Source organism: Dipodomys ordii, unplaced genomic scaffold (assembly GCF_000151885.1).
Source record: "Dipodomys ordii isolate 6190 unplaced genomic scaffold, Dord_2.0 Scaffold27, whole genome shotgun sequence".
Classification (NCBI taxonomy): domain Eukaryota; kingdom Metazoa; phylum Chordata; class Mammalia; order Rodentia; family Heteromyidae; genus Dipodomys; species Dipodomys ordii.
In genome coordinates this window covers 18,107,864-18,126,802 of record NW_012267243.1, presented here as the reverse complement: position 1 = coordinate 18,126,802, position 18,939 = coordinate 18,107,864, and the positions used below count along the sequence as shown (strand labels likewise).

The 18,939-nt window shown below is 46.3% G+C and overlaps 1 protein-coding gene across 1 annotated transcript in view; it reads right to left on the bottom strand.

Annotated features, from left to right (window-relative positions):
• Dnm3 (dynamin 3) overlaps window positions 1-18,939 on the bottom strand; it is a 366,727-nt gene that overhangs the window by 302,607 nt on the left and 45,181 nt on the right. The window contains exons 5-6 of the mRNA XM_013015559.1: window positions 2,203-2,301; window positions 822-982 (exon numbers count right to left, since the gene is read on the bottom strand). Coding sequence (XP_012871013.1) covers window positions 822-982; window positions 2,203-2,301 — 260 coding nt within the window. The remainder of the gene's footprint in view (window positions 1-821; window positions 983-2,202; window positions 2,302-18,939) is intronic.

Below are 18,939 nucleotides of genomic sequence, written 5' to 3'. Positions count from 1 at the left end.
TGACAGATGAGCGCTAACGCACACCTGCTACGATATAGCTAAGAAAGCTGCTCACCACACAAAGTCAAGGTCGCTGAGACTCAGGAAGGAAGCCTGTACCAAGTGGCAGTGGCACGCCTGTCACGATGCAGAACTCGAGTGGGAAGAAATGTGTGTGACACTAGTGGGCGGAGCCATGGGTGTGGGGCACACCGAGGCCAATTCCATTTAGTTTGGAAAAACAGGACACGTGGGAAGATGTGTTTCAGATTGGTGGAAATCAGGGCTTAATGAATCAGGACTTTTGAATGCTTTAAATTATGAACTAAAACAGGAATGAAGCTATGCTGGTGGTTCACGCTTCTCATCCTAGTTACTCAGAACCTTCAGATCTGGAAAATCACCATTTGGAGCCCATCTTGGCAAAAAACAAAAAGTGTATGAGACTGCATCTCTAAAATAACTACCAAAAAGCCATGCTGGAGGCATGGCTTCAGTGGCAGAGCACCAGCCCAGCTGGTAGAAGCAAATAAATCTAACATCTGTACAATACGGTATTCAAAACCACAGGTCTTAAGAGATGAGCTTTCCAGAGCTAGACACGCTCAGCCCCTTAGGGGGACTGTGCAGTGTGTATGAAGGTAGGCTCCAAAGTGTATGTGCTCCTGGGCTGAGCACTGTCTGTCGGCGATATTAAGGTGAAGTCAATTCATGGAGAAGGTTATTCTGTAGATCCAAGAATCTATGTTCAGACTGAAATTTCCATCATTAAATGAATGTCACTTTAGAATAAGAAGCATCCAGCCCAGGAGCTCCCGCGCCCTCCGGCTCCTGCTGCTTACCTGGTTCAGGACCTTCTGAAGGTGAGGGGTCCCCATGCGGTCAGCCATGTGTCTGTACGCCGGATGAGAGAGAAAGAACTTCCTCTCGGCCACAATGGCTGCTTTGATGTCCTTCTTCCCATCTATGTCCTTCTGGCTTCTGTTGACCACTCCCACATAACCTGAAACAGAACACACACCTGTGGTGCCCAGCACGCTTCCCATCACTACACACACACACACACACGTGTGGTGCCTGGCACGCTTCCTGTCTACACACACACACACACGTGTGGTGCCTGGCACGCTTCCTGTCTATACACACACGTGTGGTGCCTGGCACGCTTCCCGACTCTACACACACGTGTGGTACCTGGCACGCTTCCTGTCTACACACACACACACACACGTGTGGTGCCTGGCACGCTTCTGGTCCACACACACACACACACACACACACACACACACGGTGCCTGGCACTCTCCCACCTCGTATTCCAGGCAGATTTCAAGGCTTTCCAGCAGGCCCCAAGGGGCAGACAGAGCACTGAGGCCGGGGACTGAGCGGCCTGCACAGCGTTCTCTGAGGACATGGGCTTGCTTCATCACCACCTTTAATGTCAGAGCCACCTCCTGCCTTTCAGGAGGATCTGCCTCTTTCCCGCAGTGCCAAAGAGCGGCAAACATCAGACTCGAAGCACAATAGCGCTACACACATCGATAGACATGTCTGATCCCTCTTGAAACCTCTTTCACTACTTGTTCTCCTGATCTTGTTATTGCAAGGAAAGGTTCTCCTTCTGGGTCATTCTGTAAGGGGTGCAGCTAATAAGATCTCCACCCGTACAGCAGCGGAAGGCGTTCAAGCCAAGCGCCCTGGGCCCTGGGCCTGGCCGCCAAGCTCAGAACGCTACCCCGGCGCGGGCCCTGGGCCTGCCCGCCAAGCTCAGAACGCTACCCCGGCGCGGGCCCTGGGCCTGGCCGCCAAGCTCAGAACGCTACCCCGGCGCGGGCCCTGGGCCTGGCCACCAAGCTCAGAACGCTACCCCGGCGTGGGCCCTGGGCCTGGCCGTCCGAGCTCAGAACGCTACCCCGGCGCAGGCCCTGGGCCTGGCCGTCCAAGCTCAGAACGTTACCCCGGCGCGGGCCCTGGGCCTGGCCGTCCAAGCTCAGAACGTTACCCCGGCGCGGGCCCTGGGCCTGGCCGCCAAGCTCAGAACGCTACCCGGGCGCGGGCCCTGGGCCGGCCGTCCAAGCTCAGAACGTTACCCCGGCGCGGGCCCTGGGCCTGGCCGTCCAAGCTCAGAACGTTACCCCGGCGCGGGCCCTGGGCCTGGCCGCCAAGCTCAGAACGCTACCCGGGCGCGGGCCCTGGGCCTGGCCGTCCAAGCACAGAACATTACCCCGGCGCAGAGGCAGCAGCTTGTTCTCCAGCACGTCCCTGGCGTCCGTCCCCTCATCCATGAGATCCAACTTGGTGATGACGCCAATGGTTCTCAGACCTGCAGCACAAACAGACCCACCATTACCTGGCCTGCAGACGCGAGCACATTTTAGAGGCAGGCATGTCCCGGTGTGCAAGGTAAGGCTATATTCCTGGTCCTTAGCACTTATGTCTCTCCTTCTAATCTGATGTAACATGATAAAGAAGAGCTGCAATATCACCCAGGACTGGAAACAAGAGAGGTTTTCTCTTCATTGTTTTTTGTTTGCCTTTTCTTTTTGTCTTGTTTAGCTGTCCTTCAGAAGGTAAGGAAGGACACAGAAAAGGAGGGGCAAAGGGCGAACAAATGCAGCCGAGGTACTTACTAGTCCCTACCCACTATGTATCTTGTAGGTAGGGACAGAGGGAAAATCCAGGAACAAAAACATTCCTAAAAATGCTAATCCATCCTAAATATTTTCTTTTGTTTTCTAGAACAAGGTATTCCTTCTGTCATCCTAGGAGTTCAGCCCAGGCTGAGCAAAGAGTAATCCATGGCAGCTAGAAAGAGCGGGTGCCAAGTCCTAGAGAGAGGCCTCTGCTTCACACACACACACACACACACACACACACACACACACAACATGAATGTGATAGAATGTGATAGAATATACATAATGCCAAATGCTGGCCAAGGCACCGACATGGACATATTCAGACTTCTGTTGGAGAGGATAGAAAAGCAATAGCAAAATATATGTAGAAGACTGAAGATAAAAAAGTAACTATCAACTTCAAAGGGAAATTAAATACCTTAGCGAGCTGTGAGTAACATTCAGAATCCCAGCACCGTGGCTAACGCCTATCACCCTAGCTTCCTATGATTAGAAGGCTCCATCTAGTAGAGCCTGGGCATGGTAGTGCAAGCCTGTCATCCCAGAGTGAAGTAAAATAAGGAGGACCACAGTCCAGGAACATGCCCAGGCAGGAGGCAGCATCCAACTTAAAAGGGCTGGAGATACGACTCAGTAATAGAGGATCTGTCCACCAAAGCAAGGTGTATTGTATTCATAACTGTTTTGTTACGTGGCAAATCCTTTGTACAACTAAAAATATCATCAACGTGGACCACTTCCTGACGGCATGTCTGGTGGCAGCTGTGGCTGCTGGCAGAGCAGCCCGAGCTCCGGAGGAGGCCAGGAGAGTGGCTGAGCCTGCACGCCAGGCCTGCATCGTGCGCAAGCCTCCTGTCCTCAGATCAAGTGACTTGCTACTGTCCCTTTCTTCTAGCTTTTCTGGGGCCTTTGGTTTCCATTGGACCAATTAACTTGAGTAGGAAGAGCAGACTTTCACTGCCTATGAAATCCAGACAGAGGAAGGAGACAAACAAGAAGCAAGGTGAAAATATAAAGAAACTAAGAAATCTTTTCAGTGTTTTCTTGAAAATCTTAAGAAAATGACTCCCACACCCGATACAAGTAAGTCTCTGAATGAGGTGTGTGTGTCATACGTCCCTTCCAGTGGCTTCCCCACAGTAGACGACACTAAGTCTGAATGATTGTGAATGTCATGAGGTACAAAAAAGTCTCATAGTTAAGTCAATGTAGAATTTTAAGGAGGATTGGGGGGTATTCCACTTTGACTTCATTTCTGGACATGTTTTATATTTGTGTAATAGGCTGTTTTCATTAGTAGGTATATATTTTGGAAAATTGCTTTTACCTAGCATTAAGTTTACATTGCTTTATTATGTGTTTGGGAGGCATTAAATTTTTTGCAATAAATTACTACTTATTTTCAAAAATAATAGGAATAAAAAATGTTAGATTAATTTTTAAAAACACTGAGAGCGTGAAGCAAGGACACAGGCTGACGATGAGCTGAACACGGCACTGAACACGGCACTGTGCTGAACACGACACTGAGCTAAACACGACACTGAACACGGCACTGTGCTGAACACGACACTGTGCTGAACACGACACTGTGCTGAACACGACACTGTGGTGTACACGACACTGAGCTGAACACGACACTGAGCTGAACACGACACTGAGCTGAACACGGCACTGTGCTGCACACGACACTGTGCTGAACACGACACTGAACACGACACTGTGCTGAACACGACACTGTGCTGCACACGACACTGAGCTGAACACGACACTGTGGTGTACACGACACTGTGCTGAACACGACACTGAGCTGAACACGGCACTGTGCTGAACACGACACTGAGCTGAACACGACACTGTGCTGCACACGACACTGTGCTGAACACGACACTGAGCTGAACACGACACTGTGCTGAACACGACTTCACAACTCAGGGACGGGGGTGGGGCGGGGGAGGAAAGAGTTAGAGAGTGGGGAGGGAAGAAATGGAATGGTGGAGAAAAATAAAGGAGGGTGTCACAATGCTCAGTAGGAAATGGACTCATGACCTTACTCATGTAACTGTAACCCCTCTGTACATCTTCGCAATAAATATATATATATATTGAAAAAATGTTGAGAGCCAAGAGCTGGTGGCTCACGCCTGTCATCCTAGCTACTCGGGAGGCTGAGATCTGAGGATCGCGGTTCAAAGCCAGCCTGGGCAGGAGAGACCATGAGACTCTTATCTCCAATTAACCACCAGAAAACCGTAAGTGGCACCGTGGCTCCCACGGTAGAGCGCTCACCTTGAGCTGAAGAGCTGAGGGATGGCGCCCAGGCCCAGAGTTCAGGCCCACGACCAACCAGAAAAAAAAAAATGTTGAGGCCCCGAGTTCAAATGCCAGTACCAAAAACAGCAGCAACAACTGCAACGAAAAGTATCCATTCAAGCTACTTGGGAGGCAGAGACTGGAAAAAATATATACAGTAAGTCCCAATATAAATAAATAAAGAAGTAAAAACCTTGAGGAGACGCACAGGTATTTTAAAGTCTGATCGAGTATTCTGCTGACTATGGCACAAATGCATCAATTAACAGAGATTATCAGAATGCACAGAAAATACCTATAAAAAAGGTCAGCTACAGTAAGTTCGCAGCCTCTCTGCTTGGTAATGGCTCTGTGAGGCTGCGTCCCTGGATGGCAGGAAGCTGCTGCACCGCAGGGCGACGGCGCACCCCACACTCCTCCGGCGTTCAGAAGGCTGCACCGGTTCTCTTTTCTTCCTTCCTTTCTTTTCTGGTGGTGGTGCTGGAACTCGGAGCCTCGCGCTCGCCGCGCAGGCCTTCCGTTCTCATGAGCTAGGCCCTCAGCCCTGCTTCTGAGAGAGCGTCGTGCTGGGTGCCTGGGTGTGACCCGCGGGGGCAGTGTCCCGTGTCCGGGTGGCGGGCGCACCCCTTCACAGCTCAGCTCGCCTCTCACACGGCCATCACCCCAGCCTCAGCCTCTCAAGTAGCTAGCTTCACAACCATCAATCACCAGCGCCTGCCAAGAGATTCTATCTTTGAAAGACAAATTTTATGTGCTCGGTAACTCATTGAGAAAAGGGAGAAAAAAAATGACTCTGACTTAAAATTGAGTAATAGGTCTCCAGTCTGGCAAGCAAGGAGCTTGGATGTTACTACTCCATCCTAACAGCACACAGACAGCTGAACAAATGGAAAAACCAAGAGCCCTTCTTATCTGGCAGGGATGTGAGATCACAGAGAAACCACTGCCAGGAAGCTTTGGAGACAAATAACCACAGTCAGATGGCTCACACCTGTAATCCTAACTGCTCAGGAGGCTGAGATCAGAGGATCCTGTTTTAAAACCATCCCCAGCAGTAAAGTCCATGAGACTCTTTACCTCCCATTAATCAGCAAAAAAAAAAAAAAAAAAAAAGCTGAAAGTAGAGCTGTGGTCCAAGTGGTAAAGAGCTTATAGCCTTGAGCAAAAAAAGCTCGGGGAAGCAGCCAGGCCAAATAAATAATCCCAGCTTATCAGAGCAGAAACCCACAAGCAAAAGCTCCGTGGGCCCAGGGCTGGAGCAGGGAAACTGAGACCAGAAAATTGTAGGAAAAAGATCTCCAGACACTGCTGGTCAGCAACCAGGAGCCACATACACCTCGGTGAGGGGCAGGGACTAGAGCGCACTGCCTGGGGGCCATCCACATTTTTGCTAAGTCTTGCTTCTAGAACCTCGAGCAGGTTCTCAGAGTCAATGTTAGAGACAGGGAGATTGGGGAAAAACTGCCAATTTAAAAAGCACCAGAGCTGGTTAGCTGGAAATGAGACTCACAGTCTTTCCTGCCTCAGCTGGCTTCTAACCACGATCCTCACATCTCAGCCTCCTGAGTAGCTAGGATTACAGGTGTCAGCCACCCCCATCCAGCTTGGTTTTTGTGTTGTTGTTGTTGTTATTGCTGCTGTTTCTATGGCAGCTTGTCACAATAAATACAGCTGTTCAAAAAAAATAAATAAATAGATAAATAGAAATTAAAAAAAAAGTAGCAGAGCATTCGGCTTTTGACAGAACTGGCTTTAGGAGAACCTATTAACCAGATCTTCATCTGCTGGGGGTGGGGGCAGGGCAGGGGTGGGTTCAGAATCAAGCAGGTCTGAGAGGAGGAAGATACTGAGCCGGACCTAGCCATCCGGTCTCACCTAAGGGGTGAGGTGGAGACCATGAAACACTTAACTCTGTTCTCATTCCAGAGGTCCATGCCCACTAGACTCCTGAGACCTGATCACGGCACTATTGACCGGTTCTGCTCCCTCGGTATCTTACCGCTACGCTAAGGAAGGCCTATTTACCACTGCATCCTGTTCACAGTCCCCAAGGCCTGGCTATGGGGGAAAAGTTACAAAGTACACCGCAGAAACGGCCATTGGAAGACACAGAGCAAGCATCAGAACAAGATTCAGATGTGGCAAGGATGTTAAACTTCACACTTGGGAATTCAAAATAACATTGATTAATATCCTAAAGGCTGTATGAAAGAGTATGCACAGTCTGCAAGAACAGATGGGCAACTTAAGTGCTAAGAAAGAAATCAGAAAAAAATGCCAGGAAAAAGAAAAACCCACAGGAACCGAACACCTGTGCGAGGTCAGTGGTAGATTGGACACAGATGAAAACAGTAAGACTGAAGATGTCTCAAAAGGCTCTTCCAAAACTGAAATGCAGAGAACTGTGACACCTATTCAAAGCAGGCTATGTGCAAGGGCAAAATGGACACAGAGGAGAGGAAGTGGTGACCAGAACAGATACTTGATGCAATAATGACTTAGAAGTAACGCCAGATACCAAATCACCGATCCAGGAAGCTCAGAAAATACCAAACTGGATAAATGCACCAAAAACCTGTAAGTAAACATTTTGTATCCAAAATGTAGGAAAACAAAGGAAAAGACAAAAATAATCCTGTAAAGGGCTAGAGGGGAATGTTTTTAAAGCGGACCTACATATGAACAAAGATAAGAAATACGCCCAGCTCTCAGAAATCACGTAAGCATAGAAGATAGAGTCATAAAATGTTCAGAATGCAGAGAAGTGGACCGGGGCGGGGGAAACAAAGTTAGAATTGCGTATCCTACGAAATTATTCCTCAAAAACAAATAAATTTGCCTTTCTCAGAAGAAGACAAATTGCAGGAGTTTTCTTGCCCTGAGGTTTGCACACAAGAAACGCTAAAAGAGAAGACAACGCTCTAGAGAAAAGAAAAGCGATCTCAGTCCGAAACCCGCATCCACATAGAGAAAGGAACAGACTGGAGAAAGAATAAAATTTTAATTCTGTATATTCTTAATTGAGCTAGCAGGTAACTATTTGTTCCAAATAATAGCAATGATGCATTTATTACTATCTGTTCCTGCTCATGAGCCAGCAATACCACCAGAAATAGGAGGGCAGAATCAAGGTTATCGTGTAAATTACAAGACACTCACAGTACTCATGAATAAGCATGGTGCTGTAGGAACGTGGATTCATCGGGCCGTTGCATGACTCAGAAATGGAGCACCTGCCCTAGCAAGCTCAAGGCCCTGAGTTCAAACCTCAGCACTTAAATATAAGGAGAAGTGGGGCGGGGGGAGATCTGGGACCCAAAACATACAAAGAACTCTTAAAACTATTTTAAAAAATACAATTTATGAAAAAGGAAAAGCACCTGGCATGCAATCCAGCATGCTTACACCGGGACTTTTCCGCTCTCCACGCTTCTGGCATGCAACCCAGCGTGCTTACACGGGGACTCTTCCGCTCTCCACGCTCCTGCCCACCCGCCCACCCTTCCACATTGTTGCTGCCATCTTCTTCAGCTCCCTCCATCCCACACAGTCTCCCATGCTTTTTTTTCTGCTAGCACCAGGACCCGAACTCAAGACTTTTGCATTCCTGCTCCGATTGCTTACGTGAGCCACGCTTCCAGACAGTCTTTTTGCTGCTTAGACTCCACTTCCTGAGCTAGCTTTGAACCACTGTCCCCCCCCCAGCTCAGTCTCCCAAGTAGCCAGAGATTACAAGTGTGAGCCACCAGTACCCACCCTGTAGTCTAGATATTCTAAGCCTTCATATGGGTGGGAAACAGAACTAGAAGCTAGCTTATGAAATCAATCAATGGAAGATATGTTCATTTCTTAGAAGAACTGAAACATAGCTCCAGAGAAGGTGCCAGTTACCTAGGTTTGCTGTGGACTCACAGTGACGTTCTTACAAGAACACTACCATTTCGTCTATTTACATGTGCAACTAAATAATAAGTAGTGTGTTGTTCCATCTGATTAAGAAGTAGGATAAAACCACACCACAAACCACATTATCAGATGCCAGAAAAATAATCTGGAATGCAACATGCACCAAAACAACAGCAATAAGAAAAGTCAATATAGGTCTAACGCAAAACTGTGTACTGCAAAATTAAAGACAGACAGGAAATTAGCCTTAAGTTCATGCATTTTTTTGTTTTGGGTTTTGGTGGGAGGAAGATAGGTTTGAAATAAAATGTTCTTATTTCTACTTGGCAAAGTTCATGGAATATTTTACTTCTGAAAGCAATCGATGATGAACAGAAAGGATTTCATCCATGTTTTCCTGCGCATTTTCCATGAATATCATTTTCTAGTTTCTTCCCTCTACTTTGAATAACACAGTTGTCATTTGCAAAATCACCAAGTAATGTTTTCTGTGATACTAGGTTAAATATTCTGTAAAACAGAGAAAACAAGAATTAGCCAGACGCTGGTGGCTCATGCTTGCAATACCAGCAGTTTGGGAGTCTGGAAATGGGGTGAGTGTGGCTTGAGGCTACGTGTGTAAACGCACACCTGGGAGAGCTGTGACACCAGCCCAGCCTGGGCAGGAACGCTGCTTCATGTGATCCCAGAAAAAGAGGAAACATGAAAGCGGTGGACCAAGCCCAGGGACACACCAAGTGAAAAACAGAACAGGGGCATGGCTTAGCAATCTTGTGCTAACACTCACACACATGCATACTATGTATGTGTGTATGTTTATTGATGTATATGGGTATACAGATGCCCGGTCACACACACATGTACGTGTGTGTATGTCTACTGATGTATATCGGTACACATATACACCACCACGATGGCAGTGGAAACACTATTTTGTCACCAACATAACCCAGAGTCAGCAAAGTGCTTGGAAATTCTAATATTTGTGTAAAGAAAGGAGAAGAAAAAGAAAGGGTGAAAGGAAAAGGATTCTGGACAAAAAGTCCATGTAATTCAATAGAGAAAGAATAGTGTGTTCAAATAATTAGTACAGGAACAATTTTATCTCCAGATGAAAAAAATGACCCCTGACCTTTCATCCTATATATGAAAAAAAAATCACCAACCTAAAATGAAAACTAAATTAGAAAATGTCTGCATGAAAACAGAGAAGAGAAAGCTCGGGTTAAGGCAAAGATTTCTTAGCGAGGAAAAAATAAATAAAACTATTCACTATGTGAGAAAAACTGATAAGTTTGGATAGAAAAATTAAAATTAGTTCTTCAAAAGATATAGTTAATGCATATGAGAAAATAAGCTAGTGACTGAGAGAAAATATTAGCAACATATAATGGAAATTTTTCCCCGGAGTATATTTGGTAAGCTCATCACTTAATCCCCAAATGACAGAAACTCAGCTCAAAAGAGGCGAAATGATCCGAGGGCCCATCTCAGTGGTCTAGCCTAGGACTGTGAGCCTTTGGGTTCAATCCACAGCTCCACAAAATAAATGCTTAAACAAAAGAGTTGCTGCAATATTTCTTAAGAGAGCTTATACAAATAGCCCATAAGGACATGAAATCCATTGGTACAACTGCTTATAATCTTATAATAAGGAAGGAAGGAAGGGAGAGGGGGAGGAAGAGAGAGGAAGAGAGAGGAGGAAGGAGGGAGGGAGAGGGAAGGAAGGAAAACTTTTGTACTAATATACGTTATCACTGTTTTATTTGTAATAACTCCACACTTGAAACTACCCCCAAAGACCCATCAACATGCAAAAGGTTTAACAAAATATAATCCAAATCACTGACTTAAAAGAATGCACTACTAAAACAAGCAGCAGCACAAATGAGTCTCGACGCATATGCTGAACCAGAGCGGCGGGCACACAGGGCCTGTGACCACTCTCCCTGCAACTCTAACCGATAGTGACAGAAAACAGTTGCCTGGTTTCCTGGGGCCACAAGTGGGTACAAGGGTAGACGCTCACCGGCAAGACATAGACAAAGCTTTGTGGGTGACGGAAACTTGGTCAGTTGTGGCTGTGATGGTCTATGAAGGTACACTTGTCAGACTCTTAGGATTTCTATCTCCCTGTCCAAGCTATGGTCTCCAGGGGCCCCACAAGTTTCAAGAGAACAGGAGCAGGAAGGTACTGGTGGCAAGGAAACAAAGAAATAAAGTAGATTTAAGAGCTATGTCTAGGGAAAATCCTTTGGTACAGTTGTTTATACATGGAAGTAACCAGAAACAGATAGTTGAGAAGTTTACTAGTTTTTAAATTGAATTCTCAAACAAACAAAAAGCCTGCCTTGAAGAAGCTTTTGAGTCTAAAAACAGAAGAAAAAAAGTCACCTTTCAAGCACAACTTTTTATGAGAAGAAAGCAGGCGTGGGTGGCTGTGTTTCTCTCCAGACAGGCATCGTCCTGCGTTTCTCCCTTCAGATACGCCATAGCAGAAACTGGACAAGGAGGAGGCCGAGGTCAAGGAGAAGCCCTGGATTTGATGAGCCTGGGCGGCTGCAGGTCGCACACCTAGCCAGTCAGTCAGGCCCCTGCCAGCTCTCTGCCATCTATTTGGGATTCGGAGCAAATACCCCAGATTCCTGCCAGCTGAGCACAAACTGTCCAGGGCAGAGCCCCACCCAGAGGCTTTCTGTCCTTTTACTAATCCCGGCCGGTGGCTTGTGAATAGTTGGTTAATACCCTTCATCTGTCTGGGGGGGGGGGGGTGCCATCCTTCACTCCAAACCCCAGCTCTCTGGTCCTCAGTCTTCCCTGAGCAGGGATTTCTGCTACAGCAAAAGCTTTCATTAAGTCAAGCTTAATAAGGAACATGACTTACGAAACACAAACCACTTGCACCCTTACCAGAAATTGTGCGTTTAAAATGTCAAAATACGTCCAGGCGCCGGTGGCCCTCGCCTGTAATCCTAGCTATCAAGAGGCAGAGAGCTGAGGATCACGGTTTGAAGCCAGCCCAGGCCAGAAAATCTGGGAGACTCTTAACTCTAATAAACTACTCAAAAAAAGCCAGAAATGGTATAGCTCAAGTGGTAGAGGAAAAGAAGCTCAGGAACAGTGCCCAGGCCCAGAGTTCAAGCTCCAGGACCAGCAAACAAACAAACAAACAAAAATTCGTACACAAATGTTCAGGGATACATTATAGATGATCGCCAAAACAAAATTCCTCATATTAACACCATGGAATAGCAATCATAAAAACAGAATGAAGCAGTGATTCATGTTATGTAAGGGTGAACCTTGCAAACATTCTACATGAATAGTAAGCCGAGTCGCAGAAAACCAGACATTGTATGATTGCAAACAAATGTGAAATATCCAGTTAGCCAGGCTCTAAAGACAAAGTAGCCTAGGGACCTAGGGTAGATCGCCACAGCTCTTTGGCATAAATCATCCATCTATGGTGCAATCTCCCGGCAAAATCAATCCAATTATTTGTCCCTCAACTCCCCTGCTAACCAGTGTTCCTGGGACTCACCAATCGGAAAGCCGGCACAAGTAGGCGGGGCCTCCGCATCGCTGCCTCCTTCCTCCTCCCCCCATCTCTATGGCTGCTCAAAGTATTTCTCCTCAAATGCCCACGCAACCCCATCCGCTCCGTCCTCCTTACACACTCCCAGCCCTAATCCTCCATCAGCCGGTAGCAGCCTTGCTTCCACTCACAAAGATCATCCTCTCAGCTATCTGCAACCAAGCCTCTGTCTCATGGGCATGCACTGGTCTCCTTGTAAGACCATAGCTTCTATCCAAAGCAACAAGCATCCAACAGAGGTTGGACACAAAGAAGGGAAGGAGGGAGGGAGAGTGGAAGGAAGGATGGGAAGAAACAAAGAATAAAAAGAGGGAGGAGAGAGGGAGAAAGTAGAGAGAAAGAAGAGGGAGGGAAAAGGAAAGATAGCAAGAAAAAGTAAGAATTGCAGAAGAGGGCATTTTTAATGACCATATTTTTTAATATTGCCCACAACCTAACTATGTATGTATCTAGTCCCATTATATATTTGAGGGATGGCTTGTAAAAGGCTCCATAACTACTTTATTAATGGAGATGTTGAGTACTTCATGGTCATAACCAGATTCTGAGTGAAACTTAATTAGATAGGCAATTAATTGTTCATTGTGTTTTAAATTCAAATGTGAATGAAAGGCATAAAAGCCTAATTACTCTGTAATGCTAAAATCGTTTTAATTAAATACTCTTACCTCAAATTGTAAAGCAACACATCCATGCTAAAAGAAAGATGATTTCTGAGAACGCTAGAGATTCCTACTGCTGTTCTCTAGTACAGACCTCAAAGAACTCAAGGACGGTTTAAGTCTGTTCCAGCAACGTCGTTACAGTGACCCCCAGTGGCGAGAGGAGGAACGGAACGCATCAATTGTAATCCCCATCTCTGAGGTTCCCGAGACTGAAGGAAAGAAAGTTCCAGTCTCGCTTTACATTATACTTCATCAGCTTTCACATGTTGCTCTTTTGACCCAATTTTTAAAATAATTCAAGTTAGACACACACACTCTAGGTCCAAACATATTTTCTTTCTTTAGAGTAAATTTCATGACTATGGCCATTTTCTTTTTCCAACTAAAATAGCATAGCATAGTAAATGCTTTACAAGTTGAAGATCAATAGTTTATTATAATAGTTTAAATTTTAAGATGAATAGTTTATTATAATGCTTCTGGTTCTCCATAAGATGCAAGTTATTCTCTAAAGCTTGCAATAAGTTTTTTTCTCTATTTTCAAGGCAAGCCCATTTATACACTGTCTTTCCAAATGGGCTGATTTTATGACATAGGACTTAATAAATTTGCATTGAAATAAAATACTAAAATAATTCAATATCATATAGTACAAAATAGCAACATGCATTTGAACTGTGTGATTCTCACACTTTTGGAGTATAACGTATGTAACATATTCCCCATACTTTCCCACAACGTTCTATTCAGACAAGATTGTAAGGCTGTATGCATTGATGACTCTTACTTTCTTGAGAGCACACAGTTAATGTTTTCATGCTCAAGTCTAGTACACAGTAAATACTCCATTGAAAAGGAGCATCAAGGGCTGGGAAGGTGGCTCAGTGGTAGAGTGCTTTCCTTGCATGCCTAAGGCCCTGGGTTCGATTCCTCAGCACCACATAAGTAAAAAGAAAAAAAGCCAGAAGTGGTGCTGTGGCTCAAGTGGTAGAGCGCTAGCCTTGAGCTGAAGAGCTGAGGGACAGCGCCCAGGCCCAGAGTTCAGGCCCCACGACTGGACCAATAAATAAATAAATAAATAAATAAATAAAAATAAAAGGAGCATCAATTGAGCAGGACTGATGTCAAATAAAATTTCCAAAGAGTACAAAGCTTTGGGCTTTAGCTACTACACCTAATACTCTCTTTACCTGGAAATTAAAACAAATTCTAGTTGATTTTATTAGTCACACACAGGTTAGAAAGAAGCTTAAAATAAATCCCTAAAAAGTGCAAACATGGGCAGGTGCTGGTGGCTCACACCTACAATCCCAGCTATTCAGGAGCCTGAGATCAGAAGATCAGGGTACAAGGCCAGGCCAGACAGAAAAGTTCAGACTCTTACTTCAATTGACCACAAAATGCTAGAAATGGAGTCATGGCTCAAATGGTAGAAACCATCCTTTTTTATTTTTCGGTTTTTGGTTTTTTTTTTTTTTTTTTTTGTCAGTCATGGGGGCTTGAACTCTGGGCCTGGGTGCTGTCCCTCAGCTCTTCAGCTCAAGGCTAGCGCTCTACCACTTGAGCCACAGCGCCACTTCCTAAAAGACCATCCTTGGTTTAAAGAGCCATGCAAAAATAGGAGGCCCTGAGTTCAAGCTCCAGTGTGCACGTGTGCGCTCACACAATGGAAACACAGCTTCCAAGAGTAAGGTGTTATGTTACCTTTTTGTGCACTATCAACTGATAGGGATTACTGATGCAATTATTTAATATGTATTAAGTTTCTTAAAGTTGACCAAATACTTAAAGTAAAATCTCAAAGCAAAATGGAAATCCTTGGGGGAAAATAATAGCTCTAAGAACTAATATAATGCATGGAAAACCATTTTCCTGCATGGATCGTGGAATTCAAATGCTGGAGCGAGCATTCGTTCTCCAGAGTGGGCCTGGATTCCTGGCAGTGGCAGCGAGTCCTGGGTCTAGCAGACCTCCAGCTGCACAGATGCGCGAAGTGGAGCTGCAGGTTAAGGAGCTTGATTTACATCACCTAGAGCCGTCGACTTTCTCCAGATTACAAAGACGGTATAAAAAAAAGACTCTTGAAGATAAAACAAGGGATATTTGCCTTCAGCAGTCAACTCTGGCCCAATCCGCAAGTTTCTTCTAGAAAGAGCCTGGTGCTCTTTCCCAGCCAGAAGTCTCACATTCCGCTCAGAATAATTTTGTTCTCCAGGAAGACTGCTTGTCAGGCTAGATTTAGAAGTGAAATTCATTTGTTGTGAAATAAATCGCTATGAAAGGAGTTTGTAGAGATATTTGTCTCCCTAGTGAGCCCCATGAATGGCCCTCTGTTGTGTCAGACAGGCTTGAAGGGTGATTCTAACGTACGCCTGTGCCCTGAAGCGAGCAGGTGGAGGAGCAGCCCTCATGGGTAAGGAGCTCACGCACAAGTGATCAATCAGCATCCAGCTGCCGTCCCTACAGAAAACTAGGGTTCTCTGTGATGAACTGCTCAGCTGCGGTATAGTTGTGCCTGTAAAATACACTAATGTCAGTGGCAGGAGTACCATTAGCCATGCTGAATGGAAAGGTCAAAATTGGGGTATTTCTGCATGGCCATTTGAATCCATCAGACACGCCTGAGGCGTAATAGGTAGACACTAAGCCATCACAGATCAATTGTAATCCATCGGCTCACCTCGTCTGCACAGTATCCTTTCCTCACCCATGGTTTAAATGGGGACACGGCCCAGCAGCCTGTCTTCAGGGAGAACTCGCGCCGTGCGCTGTGCTTCAGTCGAGGGCGCTGCCAGCCTGCCCTCGTCTGCTCTGCGGTTGCCCCACCTCTGCCTTCCACCACCAGGAGGGCCTCCCTCCGATCGTATAAAAGAATACGTGCTGACAGGAGCCCAGAAGTGGAGAACTTGACAATGTCGCTGTAACTGATTTCCTCACCTCTGAGATTCTCTTCACCTCGAAGGAGACTTTTCTTCCCAACCTTCCCTGTGAGTAACTCACTAGTACTTTTCATGAATCTGTACTTTAGATGAGGGTATAAAATGCTGGCTTAGCTCTAGAGTTGGTGGTAGGAAGGTCTTCAACTCAGTTCAACGTTATTTTTCTTTCCCTTGCCTACTGAATCTTTCACTGAGCACAGAGAAGGATTTAGGGGATGATAAAACATAGACCCCCCCAAGGCTCATGGCCTTCTTCTTTTGGCCCTATCAAAAGTAGGAAGTTTGTCAACTTCTGATGTCACCCAACTGTAAATCTGTCGGTGGCTTCCTCCACGAGATATCCGAGCCTTTGTGATTTAATCACCTCTGGGCTTCTGGGTCCAACATCTGGGCAGCGAATCTTCAACATCTCAGCCCTTAAAGAGGCCATTCGCCTCCCAACAGCGCCAGCACGGCCTCTTTAGCCCAGCTGACTCACACAGGTCCCCAACCATCCTCTCTTCCCTTATCCTTCACAGCACTTCACACGATAAACTCTTCTTCCACTGGAATACGACCCCCGAGGCCCCAGAGTTTCGTTTTGCTCAGCGCTGTATTTGTAATGGGAAGAGTGGTAACCTGGCTCACAGAAGGTGCTGTTTATTATCTTTTAAATCACTTGAAGCAATCTACTCATGCTAAGGCTGGATATGCACAATCTGAATCTACTTGTGCTAAGGCTGGATGTGCACAATCTGAATTCGTAGTGAGCCAACTGAAGAAAAGGCTCCCAAGTGCTTTTGTGATATCATCCAAGGAGTAGTCAAGTTCAAAGAAAAATGTGAACTCTTCCAAATGAATTTGTTTACCTGCATTTACAGTATGTGCTTAGAGGTTCAGTCTGTCAAGGGATCTGTTTCTTACACAGATCTGCGCAGAGAACTTCTATTAAATCTATGTGCCCCACAAAACAGAAGTCACAAAGCAAAACCGAAGTGAAGGGAACGTGAACAACATTTCACCACATCAAGTGACAACAGCTTTCTCGTGAGGGCTTCACGTTGTTTAAGAAGTCTAACAGGTTTGCTAACTATCCCCAGATAAAGAGTTCCGAGCGGTGTGGGTGAGCGAGGGATGCGCCATAGTGGGAAGAGCGAACACCAACACCAGCAGCCTGAGACACCACGGCCAACTCGTCTCGTGCGTCTGCTGCGTACCAGCCACTTGACATGAGTCACGCCATGACCTCTCTAAGCTCAGTTCCAATCACGTAGAAGTGGAGCGACGCCGGAGCTGGCGCAAGTGAAGACACATGATGCCATTACATAGCTAATTTCACTTGAACGAATACTGTCTCCTACAACGCAAGTATGTTCATCCTATAGACCCATCTGTCTGAAGACTCTGTGGCCTCACACATGCAAAACTATGCATGTAAACGAAAGGCTTGTTTTTAAAGTAATAGAATCAAGAAAACATCGAAGATGTGTGCAGTGCTAGTAATACTTATTTTATAGAGGCTTTGTTTTAAATATGATAGTACACTCAATGTATAATTACCTTATCAACATAAGCTTCTCCCAGTATGCACGCAAATACATTAGAGGAGATTGGCCTACTCATGTCAAACAGGCTTAATTTAGTACAAACTAACTACAGCCTAAAATAGACTACCTCCCAGAAAACAGTGTAATTATGTGTCTTAATGGATACGATTCTAACTCAGATACCCTTGAATAAAGAATAGGTCTTTCTGTTTAGCCGAGGGAAAGCTTCGGAAGCGATGCATGGGAGGTGGTGATAACCGCTCTGGGCGAGGCGACGCTGTCACAGCCGCATCGCCCGCATCTCAACGCAATAGCTTTCCTACAGCAAGGCTGCCGTTACTACAACTGTGTGCTAAAGCCGGTGCCAGTCAGAGTGTAAGAATGAGGCCCCTTCTCCAGAAAGGCAGGGAGAAGAGAATGCCACCGATGACGGTCAAAGCCCCCGCATCCTCTGGCCCTGTAATTACCAGGCTTCACGCGGTGTTTATCCCGGAGACACGGCTGAACCTCAGTTAACATAACAGGTGTATTTGAGCTTGCCCTGTGTCCTTCCCTATGTTTCAAGGTCTGCATTGGTCTTTTTTTTGGGGGGGTCCGGTTGTGGGGCCTGAACTCTGGGCGCTGTCCCTCAGCTCTTCAGCTCAAGGCTAGCACTCTACCACTTGAGCCACAGCGCCACTTCCAGCTTTTTCTGCTTATGTGGTGCTGAGGAATCGAACCCAGGGCCTCGAGCATGCAAGGCAAGCGCTCTACCACTGAGCCACCTTCCCAGCCTCTGCATTAGTCTTGAAATCTCTCCGTGATGGTGAAAACTGGCTACGCGGCCTAGCAACCTGTGGGGAGGAGACGGTGGGGATGGGAAACACCAAACCACCGTTGGGGATGATGGTAATCACGGAACATGAGGAGCAGTGGCTAAAAGCTGCCCTCCCAAGAGCTTCCAAAGCACTCGTCAGCAGCCGCCGGTGGCCGCTGTCACTGTGGTACCTCTGTGGCTGCCTCAGGCAGTGGTGAGGGGGAGGGAGGCGTGCCAAAAAAAATTAATTGAAAGGAAAAGCTTGGGATGAAATGTCCACGGGTCTCTGAAAACGTGCACTACAATCTAGAAAGCCACGTGCAAGCCTAGAGACTTTGCATATGCTCCGCAGAGACCCCCAAGTCCTCAATTTTTAAGTCTTGAGGTTCTCAAGGCGGGTGGACAGTGCCTCAAAGCTCGAGCAGCCTGTGGGTGTGGGAAGATCCACTGCCCGGGCAGTTACAGAGACCCGCTGCCTCGTTAGCTACTGACAAACTGCACAAGACTCCAATGGCCATGCAGGTTAGAGGGCCAACTACACAACTGACTCAGGGAGCACTGAACAGGTAACAGTAACCACAC